The 23,056-nt window shown below is 33.8% G+C and overlaps 5 protein-coding genes across 5 annotated transcripts; 3 read left to right on the plus strand and 2 right to left on the minus strand.

Annotated features, from left to right (window-relative positions):
- Nucleotides 1-94: 94 nt before the first annotated feature.
- On the plus strand, nt 95-3,690 carry IntS4 (integrator complex subunit 4). Its single transcript, XM_018540545.1, has 7 exons — nt 95-264; nt 346-764; nt 928-1,254; nt 1,333-1,597; nt 1,805-2,267; nt 2,345-2,831; nt 2,952-3,690. Exons 1-7 carry the CDS (start codon nt 211-213, stop codon nt 3,688-3,690), a joined length of 2,754 nt encoding a protein of 917 aa, XP_018396047.1. The 5' UTR covers nt 95-210.
- Nucleotides 3,691-4,372: 682 nt separating this feature from the next.
- Nucleotides 4,373-11,097, minus strand: Nup214 (nuclear pore complex protein Nup214). Its single transcript, XM_018540510.1, has 6 exons — nt 11,063-11,097; nt 10,725-10,834; nt 9,650-9,952; nt 5,415-9,534; nt 4,556-4,730; nt 4,373-4,448 (listed from the first exon to the last, which is right to left on the minus strand). The coding sequence occupies exons 2-6, from the start codon at nt 10,755-10,757 to the stop codon at nt 4,421-4,423; spliced, it is 4,659 nt and encodes a 1,552-aa protein (XP_018396012.1). The 5' UTR covers nt 10,758-10,834; nt 11,063-11,097; the 3' UTR covers nt 4,373-4,420.
- Nucleotides 11,089-12,035, plus strand: Alg13 (Alg13 UDP-N-acetylglucosaminyltransferase subunit). The gene is made up of 2 exons (XM_018540511.1): nt 11,089-11,270; nt 11,543-12,035. Exons 1-2 carry the CDS (start codon nt 11,181-11,183, stop codon nt 11,957-11,959), a joined length of 507 nt encoding a protein of 168 aa, XP_018396013.1. The 5' UTR covers nt 11,089-11,180; the 3' UTR covers nt 11,960-12,035.
- A 484-nt stretch (nt 12,036-12,519) lies between these two features.
- On the minus strand, nt 12,520-14,995 carry Scsalpha1 (Succinyl-coenzyme A synthetase alpha subunit 1). Its single transcript, XM_018540539.1, has 7 exons — nt 14,811-14,995; nt 13,797-14,032; nt 13,512-13,733; nt 13,334-13,438; nt 13,080-13,259; nt 12,801-12,935; nt 12,520-12,696 (listed from the first exon to the last, which is right to left on the minus strand). Exons 1-7 carry the CDS (start codon nt 14,845-14,847, stop codon nt 12,613-12,615), a joined length of 999 nt encoding a protein of 332 aa, XP_018396041.1. The 5' UTR covers nt 14,848-14,995; the 3' UTR covers nt 12,520-12,612.
- A 646-nt stretch (nt 14,996-15,641) lies between these two features.
- Nucleotides 15,642-19,918, plus strand: LOC108774447 (uncharacterized). The gene is made up of 13 exons (XM_018540555.1): nt 15,642-15,913; nt 16,353-16,543; nt 16,659-17,097; nt 17,176-17,303; nt 17,394-17,509; nt 17,965-18,101; nt 18,198-18,319; nt 18,448-18,577; nt 18,663-18,900; nt 19,008-19,175; nt 19,258-19,452; nt 19,545-19,627; nt 19,722-19,918. The coding sequence occupies exons 2-13, from the start codon at nt 16,360-16,362 to the stop codon at nt 19,852-19,854; spliced, it is 2,073 nt and encodes a 690-aa protein (XP_018396057.1). The 5' UTR covers nt 15,642-15,913; nt 16,353-16,359; the 3' UTR covers nt 19,855-19,918.
- The last annotated feature ends 3,138 nt before the right edge of the window (nt 19,919-23,056 follow it).

Consider the following 23,056-nt stretch of genomic DNA (forward strand, 5'->3'; position numbering starts at 1 on the left):
CCAAATTGGGATGTGTGTACACACACACACACACACTAGTACACCACACACATTTTTTAAGCTGTATGCATTGAGGTTATATTACATTGCAGGTCTATCAAGGTCTATTCTAGGATTCTAGGTGTATCGAAATGTCATGTCAGAATTATAGATTAATTTGAAAAGAGATAGTGCTTAAATTCATAATAAAATGAGATATTGGTCCAGAGAATGGCAGCTTTAATAAAGAAACGAGTACTAGCTGAATTTAATCAAAGCCAGGCGGTAGTATATCATATTTTATTCTATTTATGAAGCATAGCTACTTGAATCATTATTTTGACAAATTGCAAAATTTTTATTTAGATTGTTAATGAGCCTCCAATCAAACGGCTAAAAACTCTAAGGTTATTATCGACATCTGGTTCGAAGAGTGGTACAGACAGTAGCTCAGCCTTAGCTTATATAGAATGTTTGGAAAAATGTAAAAGTGGAAACGATGCGTTGCAATTGCTTGTTCGTATTTCGGATGCTATAGCATATATAGCACCAGAGGATGTTCCTATTGCTGTAAAGAAGTTAGCTGAGAGATTTGTTGTCGAAAATGAAATTGCAGTTAGAGCCAAGATTTTCTGGGTGTTTGCTGAATTAGGAGAAGTAACGCCCGACACTTTGGAAAAGGCAAAAATTGTGAATGAGACAGCTGAACTTTTGAAGAACGAGGAGTCACACAGAGTAAAAAGTCAAGGATTAGCAACGTTGTTAAAGTTAGGAGATTATCAAAGGTGTACATATCATATATTATTATATTTTCTCTTTTTTCTTTGAGATATAATTCTCATGCATATATATATTTACCGATATAATTTAAATATTTGCTTTAATTAATAAAACAAAAAGAAAACTTTCTATTAATAGGTTAATGAGAAAATGTTTTTATATTTTTAGAGCACTAGTATTGAAGATTGCACAGGAACATTTGCCTGATACATGGCATGGTGTACAAACGCGATGTCTTTCAATTATTGGACGTTATCTAACTGCAAACACTGCTGATGATACCTTAACATTAATTGGCAATTATGCCCGCTCTCAAGATCCACGGGTTCGTGCTCAAGCTTTTGAAACTATGGCAGAATTACATTCTCATAGAGGTTGTAGACTCCCTGCAAGTTTTTTCAAGGAAGCCTGTGCAGCTCTTGGCGATGATTATGAAATTGTACGCCGGGCTGTTCTTAAACTTATCTATCTTTTAGGCCGAGAGTATCCAGAAAAGTCAGTGCATAAATATATTAACAGATTCTAAAAATAAAATCTTATAACATATTTTTTTACATACTTTATATGTTATAGTATCATTGTTGGATCTGATGGAGAGGATGTACGAATGGTAGACTGTGCCTTTTCACAAATTTGCAGTCTTATGGGTGACTTATCACCTCGTGTTAGAGCTTCAGCAATGTCGCTTTTGGGAACTATGAAAAGTGTATCACGTCGCTACATAGAACAAGCCTTAGATAAAAAACAAAAAGTAGTTGAAGCAGACAGACCCGAAGTTGAAGAGAAAAGTGGATCTTGTGGAGCATTCATTCATGGTTTAGAAGATGAATTTTTAGAAGTATGAATTTATCACGTAATGTAAAATGTGATAGACAATTTTCTCTTAGAATATTTATTAGAGCATTGAATCAAAAATTTATTATTGTATGTCACATTTTTTCAAATTTAACTATGATTATAGTTAAACTTTAAAAACAGTTTAATTGTATTTGAACTTCTTTCTATCATCATTTTTCATATTGATTGAAAATAAATTTTATTTTAGGTAAGAACAGCAGCAGTTGAAGCACTCTGCACACTTTCGTTAGAACAACCAAGTATAGCTAGAATTTCATTAGACTTTATGGTGGATATGTTCAATGATGAAATTCAGGATGTCAGATTAAGAGCTATTGAATCTTTAAAGAAAATGTCGTCGAGCGTAACCCTTCAAGAAGACCAATTGGAAACAATTTTAGGAGCTTTGGAAGATTTCTCGGGAGAAGTGAGAGAAGGCTTGCACGCTATGTTAGCTGCTAGTCATCTCGCTACCACAAATTGTCTTTACATGTGCGTTAATCGTTTGTTAGATAATTTAACTCGGTATCCTCAAGACAAAGAGAGTATCAGGAGTTGTTTAGCAGAATTAGGCGCATCACATCCGTACTTAACATTGCCTCTAGTACCACAACTTCTTGGCCGACATCCTTTCTTTGACACACCTGAGCCAGATGTGGATGAACCATCCTGTATCCTTTAAATTAATTCTCGTCATGTAAATGGTCTTAAATTATAGAGCTGCAATGTCCTTAACTTTTGATAACAGATGCAAGTGTACTTGTTTTGATCTTTAATGCTGCATTACACTGTCCAAGTATGCACGCTCTGTTTACAGAGCATGCTTCTAAACACTATCACTATTTGCGCGACACTATGCCGCATCTAGTTCCGCGATTACGACCAGCACTTACTAGTTCAGGAATCAAAATGGAAGATATGGATAATGAAGAGAACAGAAATCAACGTGGTCGAGAATTCTTGGAGAAGATGGGAATTGGAATTGAGAATGCTAGACCAGGGGGAAGAGTTTATACGCAGCTTTTAGAAACCGCAGCCATTGATCTTGATCGTATGGCAGAGATGGATCATCACATGGAAGGTGCGGCACGTTTTACCGCTTTATATATTCGATGCCTGCTGCTACTGAAGTCTGTCCTCAAAGAATGTTCTGTATCTTCGACGACGTCTATCTCAGCGAATTTAGTACCGAATACTAACAACAATATTTTCATTCTTCTTCAGTATACACAAAAGTATGTACCTTTAATATGTATTAAAGAAATTGTTTTGATATAATGCAATTTTGATGATAATAAAAAATTATGTAAGAGAATTATATAAGAAAAATAAATAAAACTTATTATTTTCTCTAGATTACAACGCTTGTTTAGTGGATTAAACGAAAATGATATTACATTGGCTAACGATATGTGGTTGAAAGCACTAGCTATAGAATTAGTTAGGGTAACCAAAAGTGCGACCGGCAGCGCATTACCACTGGCTCGTTATTTCCTATCGGAAGCCGATGCTTTACCTCAAGATACGTCAAGGCTACCACCGTTTTCCAGGGCTCTAGTTCTACAAATACCCTCTTTAGCGGATGTGAAACCGGGTTCCTTAACGCGACTTTTGTTACCATTGCTTTTGACGCCTGTAGTACAAGGGGAAGAACGATTACCGAGACCGTCGGCGACAACGCGCTTCTGCCGAGCACACATCGAGGAACCGAGAGGCGATGCCGATGCTGCACTCAAATTCACGGGTGGTCTTTTACTGGGCATTCCTTTAAATGCCAAGATATTGAATCTACGCGATCCCTCTACTCTGCGAATAAAGCTAAGACATCCAGATCAACAAGTGCAATTACTGTTACCGCGACAGTCAGATCTGCGTATGCAACAATCCGATCAAAAAGATTACAGGTTGAGGACAACAGTTCTACTATCGCATCAAGTGTGGATGGAGCCTTGTAATGTAGAAATCTCTCTAGCATTGCTATTACCTTCATCATCGATTTGCACACATCCACCTTTAGATGATCCATGCGTGATTGATTTGTGTAAACCTATCAAAGTATCAATTGCACCAAAAGCCTTCAAAAGGGGTATATGATTACATTATTGTGTAATAATCATTTAATATTTTTTATCATTTAAGTTGTATGTATTTTTTAGACAAAAAAATAATACTTAATGCAGAGAATTAATTTGTTAATAAAACATGTAATTTAAACAAATTTGCTGATTTATATGTTGAGAGAAACCATTGTGATATAACGAGATAATAAGAAAGATAAAGATATTTATTGCAAATAGTCTAGATAAAATTTTAATCATCTGAATGTCACTAAACACTGAATATCAGAGAATAGGATAATGAATGTTTGAAATAACTTGGAATAGTGGTTAAATGAACAGAATCTATTTTCGTTTTCTAATTATGTGACGCGCATAAACTAAAAGAATAAAAGTATAATAAAATGTTATACAAATAGTATAATAGAGATGAATATTCACTAAAGAAAGAAATCATAACTTCCATTCAGCATTCATTCGTGTTTAATATGAGAACCGACTGCATTATGATTTATATTCAAGTTCAAATTATAATATTGATAAATTATTATTTCAATTTAATTAAAAATATTTTATTGTAAAACCTAGATCCATTCTCATTTATTACAAGGTGTAAGACATGATAGAATGATTTTTTTTCATAAAAAGTACATCTTTCTGAATGTAAAACTGTATGTACACGATTGTAATTTGATAATTCCTTAGTCAATAGAAATTTTTTGCTATGACAGTTTTGAAAGTAAATCTGTCGCAACACCATATTTTATTCATCTCCAACTGGAGAACGAACTGCCGCTGAAATAAGATAATTATTTATTATTTACAAAAATATTTTTGTATCTTTTTATTATTATTTTGACTTAATCAATCGAAAGTTTATTGGTGCAAAAGTTACTACATACGCAGTGAATGTTGGTTTTTCTGGTTCTGGATTCTTCTGGGCTAAGCTACCGAAACTGAGACCACCTGATTGATTGGCTAAAGATTCGAACGTACTGCTGCCTGTTACTTCTCCAAATACTTTTGGCATATTTTCCATTGTAGAGCCAGCTTGCATAGCAGATGGACTTCCAAATCCTATTTACATTTCTTTCTTATTACAAACAATAGATACAGGATAATGTAATTATGCTACAGAGCATTTTTTTGTAAGATTAACTGAGACATCTATACATTTGAGGTGAAGTTAAAAGACAAAATACATAGAAAAAAATTTTCATATTTTGTTCTTCAAAAATAAATAACATAAATTATATACACTGGCCAACAAAATTAACGCAACACCTGTTTCACTCTGTAAAAATAGGTAATTTGAAACCAACGTGGAAGCAAAAGGTTTGCTTCAATGTTGAATAACTCGGTGAAAAAAAAATCATACGGAGCTTCGTAAAAAAGCAAATTAAAAGTAGAGATTCGCTCTTTCGAATGATGTAAATCGCATTTGTGTACAATTTTTAGTTCGCCCCGTGGAACTCTGCAAGTTTCGTAAAAAATTTTGAGATCTAATATATCTTTATGTTTGTGTAACTTCATAAAAATCCCGTGAGACCGTTTTTTTTTTCAAGTAGCGATCTGAAAAGTAGAGATTTCAAACTGTAAAATGCTTTTTTAAACATCTCGATACGACGATTTTTGACGAAGTTATTCTATCTTGAAATTTGCCTATTTTTGCAGAGTGAAACAGGTGTTGCGTTAATTTTGCTGGCCAGTGTATAATATATTCGCATTTTGAGAATATTGTAATGTTAACTATTTATTTACCTATGCTAGGAGGCTCAAATGTAGGGGGTGAGCCAAAACCACTACTTCCAAAAACTGGTTTCGATCCACCAAAGATGGGTGACGATCCGAATACTGGCTTAGCACCAAAAGCGGGAGCTTGACCAAAAGCAGGTTGACTGCTGAGTATAGGTTGCTGTATTGGAGACGTATTAGGCACAGTAGATCTGAAAACATTTGTGCTTGCAGGGGGACCACTAATTACTGCCGGCGATGTGTTGCTCGTCGCACCACTAAATGGAGAAGGAGGTGGATTGGTCGCTCCACCAAATATACCGGATTTCGAGGCACTGGTGTCAAATATAGATCCTGGTGAGGATGTACCGAATCCTGTTGTGTTACCTCCAAAGATATTTCCACTCGGAGGAGTCGCTCCAAAGATAGAATTTATGCTGTTACCTCCAAATATAGAGGTGTTCGAGGAGGTAGTGGGCGTATTGGAAAACACGGAACTCGACGTATTGCCAAACGGCGTTGATGCCGGACTGATTATCGACTTTCCAAAGATAGTCGTCGTCGACGCAGGCGTTTGTACATCTGGGAATTGTGCGTTCGATACTGGAGACATTATCGGGCTCTTACCGAACGCTGGCGTAATCGAAATTGCTGTTGTTGTCGCAGGTATACCGAATGAGATTGTGCCTGCAGAGGAGACATTGGCAGAGCTAATCCCAAAACTTGTGGCTGGTATACTTGTAGTGGTGGTCTCTCCGAACGTTAATTTATTTGGGGAAGTCTGGAAAGGAGACACAGTACTGCTCGTAGGCATCGTCGAAGAGGTAGTAGTAACGCTGGCTGTGTTTGCGAATCCGCTAAATACTGACGTGATAGTCGGCGCCAAGGTTGATGTTCCGAAAGTAGATGTAATCAATGGGAAAGAAACTGCGCCGAAAGTAGTTGTAGCGGGCAGTGAGATCGTCTCTGATACTGTCGCTGCATTTTTCATGATGGTCTGGCCGCTGAATATCGGTGCCATGGATAACGAAATCGGAATCTGAGCAGCTACAGTACCATAAGTGGATGTTTTCACTTCGGGCGTAGTGACTTTCTCGATGACGACTGAACTGGTGGATGGCATCTCCGTCATTGACCCACGAACGGCATTCGTGTCTATAGCGCTAATGGTAACTTCGCCAAGAGTCATAACGGATGTAATAATGGCAGTCGTCGCAGAAGTCTGTGCTGTAATAACAGGTGCAGCTGCAGCGAAACTATTGGAAGTCGTGATTGTAGTTACCTTTCTGTTCGCGCTGTTGCTTAAGTCATCAACCTGATGAAGAGTTAATGTACTAGGTGATCCCAAGGATAAAGTCGACAGTTCTATTGGAGTTTGCATTGGTATTGTTTGAACTGTCATCGTGGGTTCTACAGTAGAAGTGTGGGGTGTGGATTTCGAATAAGCGAAAGACATCATGTCGAGCGCAGTACCAGAGGATGAGGTTTTTGCAACAGACGGAGCTACACCTATGTTAGGTGTAGCAAAACTGAACGTAACAGCAGCGTCCGTTTTTACTGGCACCGTAGAAAGCGATGAAAGATTACGTGAGATTCCCATACGAGTGGTCTCCGTTAACGGATATTCTGTTGATAACACGTGTTTTAATAATCCGGTTGAAAATAAAGCAGATTCTGGAGCTTTAGGAACGTTATCACTGCTTGTCGATTCCTTACTGTTCCTGGCAGTTGCATCTGTGAGAGATTTCGAAAAGAGAATATCTTGAGATTTTGGCGCCGACGTTCCAAGTGTGATAGAAGTTGGAAAATTAACGTTCAGATCCTGTTTCGGTTTAGATTGAGACACTGCAAGAGCTGCTGGTATGATAGGCTTTTTGTCCATTTGTTTGGTAGAAGCAACACTGGAGAAAGAAACAGTCGTTTGAAGTAGCTTCTGTTGGGCTTTGTTTTGCGCAAGGACGCCATTCGTGTCGGGTGAACCGATTCTCGCAACGATACTGTTTAACGAAGCGAGGGGACTTTGCGATTTCATCTGCTTCTCGATCGACTGTTTGACGGTGATATTCTGTTTAACAATCGGTGGTTCAGGTTTGGTTTTGATCTCATTGATCACAGGACTAAGAGATGCTAAGGAAGACAATGTAGCCTTCAGACGATCTTGAATTGGTGACGGATTGACCGGCTTGATAATTCTTGGAGATGATTCGTTGAGCAACATCCTTAATTTAAATTGTTTTTCATGTGTAAAACTTAGAGTTTTCGAAGCGATAGTTTTGCAGCGGGCGTCTATAACGTCGGTCTTTCCTCGAATGATTGAAGCTGATTTTGGCGAACTCACATGCAAACTCGCCATTGAGCGATTAAGATTGGACACACCACCAACCGTCAATGAGCGATTGAGAGACTTCCACTGTCGCGAAATTTGCTCTATCTTCTCTTTTTCTTTTGTGATAATTTTATTATGCATTAGAAGATTTTGATACACGTACTCTACGCTGGGAATTTTCATCTTTGATTTTACGTGTGCCTTGTGGTCCGACCATTCCAGATCCAAAATTTTACTAACTTGATTCAGCTGTGTTTGTGTATAGTAGTACCATCGTTGCAGATCCGCTATTTTGCTATTTTCGCTGCAGTTTCTAGTAGTGATATCAACACTGGCTGCATTCTTTGATTTAGTTTCTTCAACCCATGCAAATGACTGAAGCAGCAAAGCCTTTAAATACGCTATATCACTGGATAAACTGTTCGTCGTATCTTTTAAATCTCTCAAAAACTGTTCTATAACGACGGACGTCTCTCCAAGCTGTTTCTTTTCTAAGTCTGTACCACATTCCCACACCTGTGGTTCTAACCTACTTCGCAGTTCTTTCTCAAATAATGCCTGCTCCTGCATATAAGCGTGTAGGCGTATGTTATCGTCTATACAAGCTTTCTGTTCCGCTACTTGTGGCGAGCTTGCTTCTTTATCTACAACTGATTTGATTTCTGTCTTTATAGGTTCTAACACTGGTGGTTCCTTAGGCATAATTGATTTTACAACCATCTGCAGTACAGTTTTTTCTTCTTGTGATTTTGGCTGTTCCGTTGGTTGCTCCACTGGTGGTTGAAAGAATCCCGCTGCTTTCAGAGAGTCGCCAAATATATTTGTCATCGGAGCAGGCTTCAAGCGTTCCGGTGCTACCTCCAGTTGTTTCGAGCGAGGCGTGCTGGTAACCGCAGCATTCATACTGAACGACATTTCTATGGGTGAAGTAATAGACTGTGACGGAGCTGGAGGCGTGACAATTTCCATAGGAGGAACATTAATGGCAGGACAGTTGGATGCCAGATTGACCATGTGAAAGCTGCATAATTTCCCAGACGTTCCAAGAATATGTAAAACGGGAACTGGATATGGCAACGTTGAATCCGGGCCCCATGGTAATTTGGTAATTGAAGACTTGTCCACGGTCAGACCCAAGGGATAAATTTCCGTAGTTCTCATCAGCGGTAATTGAGCCCTACCACTGTCGACTAATTGCCATTGATTCCAATTCGCACCACCATCTGTAGTACCTAGCACAGCTATTTCACTACTGGTGCTACTACCCGCTATAATAAGTCCCCATTCCGGTATATGTTCAAAATAATAGCGTGGAACACTGTCCTCTCCCTCAGCTTCAGGAAAACCATATGTAATATCTTCATAACATGTAAAAATTGCATTTGTTTCTCCTTTCGGTGCATCAACTATGAGGACATTTATGTGCCGCTCGTTCAGATATGCGGCACAAAATTGATAATTGCTGAGCCATAGGATATTAATCACCTCTCCGATGGACGGTGAAGGACCTGCAATAGTTCTAGCGACCTTCAAAGTATCCGGTTTCAATTGTACAATGTCTCCATTTTTGCAGCCTACTGCTATTTGTTTGCCTTTGGGACTCCAGGCTGCACATAAAGCCTGTGGCTCGTTCGATACTTTAGAAAGAACAGATATTTTTGGTACACGATTTTCTTCTTCTATCTTCAGTTGAAAGCTACCAATAATACAATCACTAGTAACGGTGCAAAGCATCGCAGGTACAGTAGGATTCCATCGTATGTCTGTTATGTAGCTATCTAGCTTGCTCGATGGTGTTATTTCAAGCAATAGGTTGAGACTCTGAAAATTAATGTATTAATTAATAATAAATGTATAACTTTGAAATTTCTATAGTACTGGATAAAACATTAAAATATATTTTTAAGACTTCTGCAAAAATATGCTACGTGCATACATTTCTAGCTAGTGAATAGGCATCATATATCAATACTGTAGGCTTCAATGCTATGCCTATAGCAATATAATTATAATCACAATTAATTGCAATCTTTGATATAACGCCTGGAAATTGAAGTTCTATCTTCCATTCTGCACTGTTCTCCTCTGCTGGCTTTAAGACAGTAATTTTATCACCGTGTCCTATATAAAGTAGTCCTCGTTTCTTGTCAGCCACAAGAAGATTGCAAGCAGGAGGAATATATGCTGGGGTCTTTAAGTCAAATACTTGAAACGTATTTGACTGTTTAAATAAAAATTCCTGAAAGTAGGAACAATAATAGATATCAGGAACGTTTTATTTAATTCTTTATATCAAAAGAAGCAATGTATTTTCTTTGACAAAATTATATTCAACTAGTAATTTTTAAACAAGAATAATTTAAAGTCAATAAACAAATGTTCAAAATTATACATAAATTAAGAATGGCTAGCACCAGATATTTACATATATTTTATTACTTCTTCCAAAGATTTTATATAACATATGCAAATTAAATATTTTTTAAATATATGTTAAATACCTAGAATTCATATACGAAAATGAATTATAAAATTAAAAACATGTAGTTTTTGTGTTGAAGACAAATGTCACATAAAACACAATAAAAGTTATTCAATTATTTGTTTCACATTTGAGAACTATTTTCTTTAATCAAAGCAAAAATCAAAGAACTTAACACAAAATATTCAGTTTGTTTCATACTTGACAACTTCTTTAGATCATGTAAAAGTGAGATGTCACACAAATTGATGCACAAAAATGCGTATAATTTAATTGATCTACAATATTGTCAATATTATATAAATATTTTAAAGTTATTCGTGCAAGACCATATCTATAAAATTTTCATAGAATTATCGGAACAAGTGGTGTTCCGTAAGGAACCGAGTAAAACGATTTGAAATTAATTTTTTTTAAGTGATTGTGCAACTTCAAAGACGATTTTTGATGCAACTTGTTCGCCGGTTGTACCAATGATCTACTTAAGTCACGCGTGCAATTCTTGTTATTACAAAACAACGTGCTATACCTGTACGTATATCGGATCCAACGATGCCTTCATTCTTATTTTGCAATTATTTTTCGTAAATAGTTTACAATGATTACCGAGATAGATCTCGTCCTACCTCGTCGATCGCACTTTAACCGAATTTCAACAGACGTAAGTACTAAACCACTGACTTACAACTTATATGATGTTCATTCGGATTAGTAGAATCTACGTCTACCGACAGTCGATGGTATCGATAAAGCCCGTTCGAAAGCTGGTTCTTCATTAGTCGCATCGCAACGTCGCAAGCATTGCAGTCCAATCAACATCAAGCTAGCTCGATTCTGATTGGACCGCAACGCTTGCGACATGCTTACGACGCTGTGATCAGCTGTGATGCGATTAATGTAGAACCAGCTTGTAAAGCAACCGTCTCGCCGCGGAGCTACACAGCCCGACACCCGATGGAAATTAGTTTTATATCCTATATTCATAATGTCAGATAAAAAAGTTGTATTTGTTACAGTTGGCACAACGAAATTTGATGATTTAATAACTACAGTATTAAGTCGTGCAGTTCTAGAGGTAATGTAGATAGTATTTATATCAGGTCTATTTGCGTTGCTTGTACTTTGTGCACTTAGAATATTCGTTTTTAGTCTCTTGAACGCCCGAATACATATTTATCTCGTATCAAGTGTAAAATTTTGTAAAAATTTTTTTTAAGTAACACGAATAAATCATTTTTATCATTTTACAAGGATCTTTTTCGCTTACTGTAACATTCGATTATTTGTTTTTCATTGCATTTGTATGTATATCTGTTAGAGAGTTTACAATTAATGTTACTGTTCTAGGCTCTATCAGCTCGTAATTACAAGCATCTTATCTTGCAAATAGGCAACAGTAAATTAGAACCAGATTGTATCGCACATTATGGCTTCGATAAAATAGAAATTTTTGGATTAAGTCCATCCATCGGAGAATATATGCAACTGGCAGATCTTGTGATAAGCCATGCAGGCGCAGGAAGTGTTCTGGAAGCTTTGGAAAGACGCAAACATTTAATTGTGGTGACTAATGATCTTCTCATGGATAATCATCAGATTGAACTGGCTGAACAGCTGTATAAAGATGAACATTTATATTATTGTACTTGTAAAAATTTGTTGCATGTCATACAAACAATGGACTTGACAAAGTTAAAGCCATTCACCAATGACAAAAGTGCTGATATAGCTAATTTTATTGATAAAGTAATGGGATTTAGATGACAATGTTGAAGCAGTATTGCCCTTCATTGAATATGGGAAGATTGTTTTATATGTTGAAAAAAAAAAGTCAAATAGCTGTGGGAACAAGCAGCAATATTTATATATATATATATTTGAATTCTTAACATGTTTTACAATAAGGATATATATTTCATAAAGTTTAAATTCATTACTGTAATATATTATATACTTGATTTAATTTACAATAATAATACAGTATACACTTAACAACCATTCCTCAGAATTATGTTTACATATTATAGAAAAAATAACTCTGCATTAGTTAAATTGCGACAGATCATTGGCAGTTTTAACGTTCCCTTAGATAATTTGTAAATTATTATTAGACAATTGCTTTTTTACTGTTAACATAACAATTAATTCTGTAAAAGTATCATAAAGGTTGTTCACTGTTAAAATAAGTCGATCTTTAAAAAATATCAATTATTTTCAATGTAATGTTTAGCATTGATCAATGTTCTATATCATTGAGAATAATTGTTGCAATATTAGCAAGTGAAATAATTTTTATGCTCTAATACACTACTATGTTCTGTGAGTTATTGCTGTATGGTATACTTTCAATTTATTTTTCACAAAGACATTTTACATGGATATGAAGGAAACTACACAGAATTATAGTAGTGTGTGATTTAATTAATTAAGCCAAGCCGTGTCATTTCCTTTAGAAGTTCATTACCCATTTGTGCAGGACTCCTTGTTACTATTACACCAGCCTGATAACAGAATTCACGTATATATATTGTTTCGTTCCAAAAATTATTTAAAATATAACATCAGTGATATATGGGCATTAATGGTTTATGAAATTTCAACTCACTTTTTCAAGTGCATTAATTTTATCTTGTGCGCCACCCTTTCCTCCTGAGATTATAGCACCAGCATGTCCCATTCTTCGTCCAGGTGGTGCTGTAATACCAGCGATAAATGATACCACTGGTTTAGCTTTTCCACCCTACAACATAACATGCATCTGTGTGAGTAGAATATGACGTACTAATTCTATGATAGATTTATAGGACAAAGGTAAGATAGGATTAGATTAGGTTGGATTGTATACATGGGACTTGGATACCAATAATTTTGAACAGAAACCAACAGTATTTTTTTCGATGAGATATTCTGCTGCAAATTCCTCTGCACTGCCACCAATCTCTCCTATCATTATAATACCATCGCAATCTGGGTCGGTAAGAAATACATCCAAACAATCGATGAAATCAGTACCATTGAATGGATCACCACCAATACCAACACATAATGTTTGTCCAAGTCCCGCCTTCAAAGAAAATAATGTTATCACATTTGATGAACATACAATAGATCAAGTTACAATTTTTTAAATATGCTTACGAGTGTTGTTTGATTCACAGCCTCATAAGTCAGGGTTCCAGATCTTGAAACAATACCAATTTTTCCTTTTTGATGTATATGACCAGGCATAATACCAATTTTACACTACATCACATATGAAAAAAGATTATATTTTATTACCAATAAATTTGTAATATGTCTAAAATTAATTCTGTACCTGTTCAGGTGCTATTATTCCAGGACAGTTTGGGCCAATTAAACGTGACTTATTTTGTTCAAGTAATCGTCTTTTTACTTTGACCATATCATGTTGAGGAATACCTTCTGTAATACAAACAATTAATGGCATTTCTGCATCAATTGCTTCCATAATGGCTGACGCTGCAGCAGGAGGAGGAACATAAATAACTGTTGCAGTAGCCCCAGTTGCTTCTTTTGCCTATAAAATATCGAATTTAAATATCATAGTAAATAAATAAATAGTATAAAAGAGTAGTACTACCTCTTTAACGGACTTATATACTGGTTTACTAAGATGTTCTGTTCCAGCCTTCTTAGGACTAACCCCACCTACTATCTTTGTACCATAATCAAGTGCTTGTTGACAATGGAAAGTCCCTTGCTTTCCAGTAAAACCTTGACATATCACTTTGGTATTTGCATCAATTTTTAAATTCTTCCTAGTTTCTGTATAATTAAACCTCACCTGTGACCGTAATAAACTTCCACAGTTTTTAACTGAAACATTATAAGAACATTATAATAAATATATGTTGCTAAATCTAGTACAATAGAACAAAAATATATGAAAGAGGAAAAGGATAACTAGAATATATTTATTAATTAAAAATGTTACAAGTATGATATACAGAGATTAATATTAATGTAAATTAAAACAAAAAATCATATACAGAAATATATATTTTAAAATACTATATACAAATTAAAAATAAAAAGTGTTTATTGCTCTTTAAAGTCTTGGCAGCAAAATTTCTGGGTCAAGGTTTATTTGCTTGCAGATTATTTAATGAATGTAATTTGACATTTGTACTGACACAAGATAACGAGCAGAAGATATATCTATGTAAAACATACAATTTTCTGAAAGAAAAATATGGGAAAGAGATTACAGAGAGTACATGAAAGAAAAGGGGGATCGCTAACCCTAGCTATAATGTTATCACGACAGGGGGAGGGTCACGAGAGCATTACTGTGAGAACAAATCATCCAATTGTTTTGCATACAAGCTCATAGATCGTTCCTAATTAGTAAAACACGCATTTCCCGATAAAGCGCAGTTTAGTCCCGATGTCTTCCCTTATATAATAAAATGTTATCATAAATGCGAGCTGTCAGCATTATTTTTAGTCTGTTCATAAGCTACGCATGGCGTAATCAGCGGGAGAAAAAAATCTCGAGAGTACCGCTGTTAAAACGTGTAAAAGTCAAAGAGAACATCGAAGGTTCAACGCGAGGATATTACGGGACGTACGAGGATACGCTGCGAAGACCCACCAGCGAATTTTGAAAATGACCTGGCAGCCACAGCCATCTTTTAGTTTGTCCTTTTCACTGAGGAGGCAACGCTCAAAATTGAATTAACACCGGAGCACCATTGAAAGTACTAGTCACTACAATCTAACAAGAAGGTCAAGTCCAGGAAAAGACACAGGCAGGAGATACCGCGCGAAGTTGGCTCGGTTGTGTCACGAACTTGCGAGAGCGTTGAATCGAGAATCGCGTCTCGATTGCCACATCTTATTGGTTAGTAAGATATATCGCACTTCTACTGGCAAATTTTTAATTTGTCCATTACTCACTCAGACGAATATATAAATATACTAGACATTTTATTTGATATTTATTAAGGTACATACGGTACAATAGAAGAAATAAGGCATTAGGAATAATGCCTAGTTCACACTAGACGCGATGAGCGATGCGCGACGAGCGATAACCAATAAGAACTTTGCTTTACATCGTCGTGTGAACAAAAGCAAAGCTTTTATTGGATATCGCTGGTCGTTCATCGCCCATCGCATCCAGTATGAACTAGGCATAAGGAATAAGAAATCTTAAGGCCTCTTTCACCAACGCCGATTCACTTAATCGACGATTAGTCCATTGGAATTGACCAATCGCGTCTTTCGTCAAAACTAAATGATAAATGCGATTGGTCAATTCCAATGGACTAATCGGCGTTGATAACAGTCGCCCTATTGCTGGAAACTTGGAAAGTGCTGGAAAGGTAGCGTGCTGTACGATCAGCAGGGACTTCTGGGGAGCAAACATAGTTAGCTAGAAGCACAATTGATAGTACCGCCGTTGCCAGATGTGCATCGTTAAAGAAACTGTCTGTGCCAGTCTATACATAAATTCTTTTCGATTTCATTATCTTTATTACTGACATAAGAATTTAATTATATCCACGTTTTTACATGGATCGCAATTCAATCAAATTCGTAGTATTTCGGTCACGAAGGTAATATCAGTGCGTAATTGTGTATACAAAGCATGATACAAACGGCGGCGGTATCACGAAAAATAAATCTGATAAAAATAACGTGGTGAGAAGATACGCTTATCACTTGACGGGGGAGCGTCGAAGGAATTACAAGGTAAATGCACTTTTAGCGCATTCCAAATTATTCCATTGCGCTATCGATCCGAGATTTTATCGCGTGAATGTACAAGATCCCGGAAGTAGACCAATAATTTTCCTCGTCCCCAACCATACCCGAGTTAGATTTTTCTTGCCTGTAATCCGATATAGTTCCCGGAAAAGTCGTGCGTAACGTACAAACATTTTCGAAGAACGGAAAAACCTTCGATGTGTCAGGGCTACTCTCTAATGTGAATTATCGACGTTCTAGATTCGCACATACACGAAAATGAATTAATTTTTATTATCTTTAATTTTGCGTACTATTCTATCCTGATACAGAATCGATTATTTTGCTTTCGCGAATATTCCGGCTTTAATGTTATGCAACTGAATGTACTCGAGTCTGGTTAATCTTATGCCCTAATGCGCTGTATTGTTATGGCATAAAATAGAAGTAGAATGGAGGAAAGCACAAGTTCAGAAAATGTTTGGCACAAGGGCAAACCTGAAGAGCAAAGCGAACTGTTCCAAGGAGAGTCCACAACCGCGTCCGTAGAAGCTAACTCTACGTCATTGGCAGATATATTTGATACGGCATTCACATCGACAGTTGATCCATCTCCACAAATTCGGTTTCTTTCAGGTACATACAAAGAACTGACAGTTTCTTTACCAATCTGTACATGAAATATTTTTTATGTACATATTTCTTGTTGAGAGACTTAATACAATATGAATGGAACATATCTCAATTCTAGGTTATGAAATGGAATCTGAGAATTTATTTGCAGAAAGTGATATTGAAGAGTCAGATGTAACAGCTATAGATCCTTATACAAATTCAAGTCATCCTACTGCTTCCGAAAATAATTTTGTTTATGGAAATTATTTAACACAGCAAGATGCAACTGGTGATTCACAGGAATATTGGCAATCCAATCTTTTGAATTGCAATATGTGCCAAAATAGACAAGAAAGAAATTCTAAAAAAGATCCTCCGACTCGACAATTGAATAACTCGTGTGAGGAGAGAGTGTGTGATAATTATAGAAGAAAAAGAATTTTGCACGATCGTGATTTGACGGTCAAGCATAAAACTAAAAAGAGCGACGAGCAAAAATTATTGAGTGGTCAACAGCCAGATAGTTTGAGTATAGCAGGACCATCTCGATTGTCAGATCATCCTATTTCAAACAAGTATTTATCTGATCTATTAATATTTACATATCTGTTGCTTATTATATAATATATTATAAATAAATTATTACTTTGCAGTATAACAAGATCAACAGAAAATGCAAACATTTTACAAAATTTAGGAAGTAATAATGCCAATGAGTCTAATAATTTATATCATTCAGTTATATCAAATGTGATAACTCCTTCAGAAATGCATTCATCTCGTATGTTTTTATAACTTTGATAATATATATTAAGATTTACATATGTATATTAATTAATGATTATTAATTTATCAACCTTGTAACTAATAGAAAGTGATGATGCACCCTCGGCACCAGATTTGCAGCTAGATTGGTCCTCCAGTAGTGATAGTGATGATGAGGATGGTTCAGTTGAGCTACTTGGAACTGTCAACCATAATACCAAGGTGTGTAAATATTTTTAAATATAAAGATATGTAATAGTAAAAAATTAATATAGTAATATATGATTAGTTTAGATAGATTCTCCCTATACTTTTTAGTATGAGAAGTGATATGAGAAAGAGAGAGACACTATGTTTATTGTAAAAAAAATTTATAGCTGTAGCTTTTATTTATAAAGATTATTTTAGTCCAAACAGTATTATTGCTGCTATTGCAAAGATTGATATATTATAGATTATTATTTAAAAAATATTTGACTATTGTTAAAAAAAAATCATTTATATATTATATAATTTTTTTATTATATATCAAAAAAATTAATAATACATAAACAATATTGAAATATGATCACAATGACGAAAGATAAAAAACAAAAAATAAAATGTTGCTGAGAAATTATTAGTGTAGATATTATGAAAACATTATTTAAAAGAACATATTTTCTATAATGTCATAGAACTCATTAGAAAATACAAATGAAGATAATCGTACAGTCACCGTAGTTGACTTAACTGTAGAATCTGATGAAGAACACACATCATCTACGCCAACAAATCCTGTAGTTAATCCATGGTCGACAGATTTTAATCATAGGTAAGCAGTACACATTTTTAAATACAATTATTCTTATCGTATTGCAATTATTTTTTAATTTTTATTACATTGTGCATATCATAAAATCTTGTTTAGAAATAATACCCACTGTATACATGGATCATCAGATTATTGGAATCATCTCCATAACATGCATAACAGAGGCACGTATCACAATCACAGATTGCCTGTTCATACAAATTATTCATCTATAGGAGGTACGTCTTTTCTATATATAAAAATTTGTTTATCAATTAAAAAATGGCATAATTAGCATATATATAAAGTTTATTATATTATAAAATCATAGAAACACAGAAATAAACTTTATTATTATTATAAACAGATGCAGCTACAGAAGCAGTACAAGTAAGACCGCGAATGCATCCTATGCAAGAAAGATTATGGATGAATCAACAACGTATACAAGAAGTACATAGACGAAGACTTTACTACAGATCTTCATCACATCACACGTTAGTATATTAACATATATTTACATAATATTTTATAAGCAAAAAGATTCACTTTAATTTATTAAATTGAACTTTGTTATTATAGAGCGGGACCATGTAACGCTCATATGCATTCATCGACTCAACATACTTGTGGAGAGGGAGGAAATAGTAGTCCTCCGAATACTCGGTGCAGTAATGGAACGGATAACGCAGCATATACAGAAAATTATCTCCCACCTCCTACTTTACCACCGCCGCAACAACCGACTGTTTACAGTCATCCCGAAGCTCGAGGGCCATCTAGCTTCTATAGGGGACCATGTCCTGTGCTACCTATAATCGTAATCTAAAAACTCATGCAATATATCTTAATACCATATTTTATATATTTTCTTAATATTATATATATATATATATATCCATATTTTAATATTATATATATCCACAGGTAAATCCATTGAATAATCAGCCAGTAGACTCAATGTCTTCGTTAATGTTACCATCGATACATCAACCAATACATCAACATGTACATCATCATATGTATCACTATGATCCACATCAACGGCCGTTGCAACGCATGCATCACTTTCACATTAGTTTCCATCCCCATATGGTTTGTTTTTTCTTTATATTGTTAAGTATGTTACACTAACTTTTCAAACATACTGTGTTTCATATTATTTTAACACATATAGCAAGGATCTGGAGCACACCAGATAGGTTTACCGTTTGCACCGGGTATGTCAGAATTTGTATTACAAGGAGCACGTCATATGTCACGACTGGACAATTATATGCGCATTGTTGATTTGCGACGTATGGCTCATATAAGTTGTGGGGCTACACAAGAGTCCATTGAAAGCCATACATTCCCTCATAAATATAAACGGGTAAAGATTGAAATTTAAATAAAGTCTTTTGATACCATTATATCTGCGTTATCTAAGCAATTTATTGCAATACGTTATACATCTATTTATAGGTAAAAAAAGTAGAAAATGGCGAAGATGCTATTGAGAAGTGTACAATATGTTTATCTGAATTTGAAGATTGCGAAAGTGTCAGGTAAGAATTTTAGTATCAACTTTTTTGTATTTTTTATATTTTTTCGAATAAGAAAACATTATAAATTATAACTTATTTTGTATTTTTTATTTAGGAGGCTTCCATGTATGCATTTATTTCATATTGACTGCGTTGATCGTTGGTTATGCACTAATAAACGTTGTCCTATATGTCGAGTGGATATCGAAACATTTCTCCATAAAGAATTTACTACTTCGGAACAATAGTTTAAGGTTTCCCATATCTGCCTCTTTTTGAAATGTAATCAGGTAACATTTGTATATGATATCAAATATTTCAAGATGGTCCATCCAGGGAGAATGTACTGGGTTACCACTACTATTATGAAATAATAATGTAAAAACAATATGGATAATCAAAATAACAAAGTATCAACTAAGTTCCTCAAGAAGACGAGAAGAATTGTCATTGTTCAATTTTAATACTTCTATGGTTTATTTTATGCGTTTTGATGATAAATATTAAATTGTTTTATCAAATACTAATAATTTATTAATATTTTATTTTTTATTAATGTGTCATTTTTTATAAATACATAAAACAAAATATATAAAAGATTCTACATTTTTTATATAATTTTTGGAGATATATTACATATGTTAAAATATGTAATATTTTAAAAATATATACACAGAACAACCTGATTCAATTCTATATTGATTAACTTCTGGTATACAAGATAGTATATACATACATATAAAATATTATATATATGTTCAGTATATTTGAACTTATGAGAATGTATTGGAATTTCTATTGTAAATATTTCATTGATTGTATGTAAATTTTTGTAATGCTTGTATTAAAATTGTGATCTTAACAAAATTCTAGTATTACATGTTATGCTAGCGATAATTCGAAGAGTAATTTTGTTCTTTATATTATACATATGTATTAGGCCTTATTTTTATTCTGAATAATATTAATATTGATCTGTAAATGTTGGAAAGATATTAATTTCTATTTGTTGCAGATTGCTATCGATTATTCTCCAAGTGAGAATATGGTTAGTGCATTTCTCAAATTATTTTATATTATTATATCTACTAATACATTATGTTACTTCTTTTTCTTTATAGACGTTATTCTAATTGAATGCAACATTAATTTAAATAATATTGAAAATATTATAATATGACAGGCTTCGATTAAAATTCAATTATAAATTTATTCTGAATTACTTCGATTACTATTATCGATGCTAAGCCAAAGACTTAGCTTAAGTTATAAGCGTAAACGAATATCTGATCTATAGAATGATTAAGCAATTTTAAATTAAAGATAATCGCCATTGCACCTATGAAAACTACGAAAAAAGTCACTGTGTCGTCAGGCCTTATATATATTGTCACTCTTGTATATATGTTTTATTACATAATAGAATCAAAATATATATAATACTACTGTTCTATAATTATAACGATTCGTGGTAAAGATTTTTACCATATTAGTACCTTTACGCATATACACACATAGTATTCAAGTTAATACTATGACGTGAATAATTTTATTTTGTTAAAATGTACGATAAAAAATATATATAATAGGTACAAACGTAAAAATAAACATATAATATCATACTTACAGAATTAACCATTGCTGGTTTGATATTAAAAGAAATGAATTACGAAGAGGGAAGTATTATATATTATTATCAAAGATTTTTATGAAATCCAAGTTCGGTAAAGATCTACATTTCTGCTATAGATTATAAATTTTATCATCTGAACATATAATAATAATCTTGTATAATTATTTTATTTTTATGGACGGTTGTTATTGGGGAAACATTTTTACACTGCCATATATCAGTATTGATATACTATCATGATTCAGTTATTATGGAACATGGGGGAGTGTCTCTTTAACGTTTTATTTTATACAACAAATTTTAATGGTTGTTTAATCGAGTATATTAGTAAAAGTTTTAACTATTAAATTAATATTTCAAAGATGATATGTAATGCATCCTGTTTCAAGGATCGTGAGAACAGAGGAAAAGATATATTTGCCATATACAATCAAGTAGTTAGATATAATTCGTCTCGACTTCTTATTTTACGAAATAAGAGTAAATGAATATATACATATATGTACCTCTATATTAATTATAATTACAAGATGTATGTGTATATAATTATATATATATATATATATATCGAAAAATAATTTTATATACTTTCGTATAAATAATAAGAATTTATACTGTGTATATAATAAAATAGGAATGATAATGCAAAATATTGATTTATTGTTGCAACGCTAGAGTAAATGTTATACAAAATACATGACTCTTAAAAAATTATATTGTTTTGTTTAATTAAAACCACAGAAAATTGCTTAGTGAATTAACTATATTAAATAATACAATAGAGACTCGCGTGATAAAAAGTATTCTTGAATAATGTATGTATATCCACGTGTATTATTATTGTGTACATAAGATTATTATATAGATGCGAGATCAGATTGATCACCGCTCTTCTGTAACCGATAAATTACCACGTACACGGAATCGTACGTAGGTTATCACAAAAGATACATGAAATCATTAAAATGTTATTATGCGTCATATGGGTAATTCATGCGTCATATGGGTAATACGTAAATACGAACTGCGTCTCAAGGTCGTTTCTGAAGCGTAAAATCCCAGAAAGTCAGGTTCGCATTGGCCGAACTATGGTAGTACCGAGAAAGTAATATTGTGGAAAAAGACTTATTTTTTACGATAATTACTGATTTTACGATAATCTACTAGTGGCGATGTAATTTACTTTCATGATTCATGTCAAGTATCTGAAATTTATTATAAATATATTTAACCTTTGTATTTGTAGATTTATTTCTCCGATAAAGAGACTGTAGTCTTTCGTTCTAATTAGTAATTTTATTTTTATCCAGCATACAGCAATATGTCTACAATATTTTGCATATTTTCCAAATGTTTCTTAATTGTTATGTTTATAGTACGTAACATGTTTATTATAGTTAGTAGATTTTTTTCTTACTATCGCCTATTGATTCAAGACTTATTAATGAAAATTTCATTATTATTCTTATCATTTTACTATTTCTTTAGGAATTTGATACACTGTAAATTACATATAAGTTTACTATATTTTTCTATACAAAAAATGTGGAATTAATCATTTTTTTTACTATCAGTATAATCATCGAATACGCGGAATTACACGTTATATAATAACTAATATATTATACATTTCAATTCTGCAATTCTTTTTTAGCTTAATCACATTTTTCAACAAAAATCTGGTTTGCCTGAATATCTAAATGTTAAACTTACTTGAGATATGTATTATAGTCACTCTGATAATTACAATGGAAAATATGTTTAATTAGTTATGTCATACTTCTTCAAAATAACGTCTATAACGTAAGCAAAAAGAA

Source organism: Cyphomyrmex costatus, unplaced genomic scaffold (assembly GCF_001594065.2).
Source record: "Cyphomyrmex costatus isolate MS0001 unplaced genomic scaffold, Ccosl1.0 scaffold254, whole genome shotgun sequence".
NCBI classification, from domain to species: domain Eukaryota; kingdom Metazoa; phylum Arthropoda; class Insecta; order Hymenoptera; family Formicidae; genus Cyphomyrmex; species Cyphomyrmex costatus.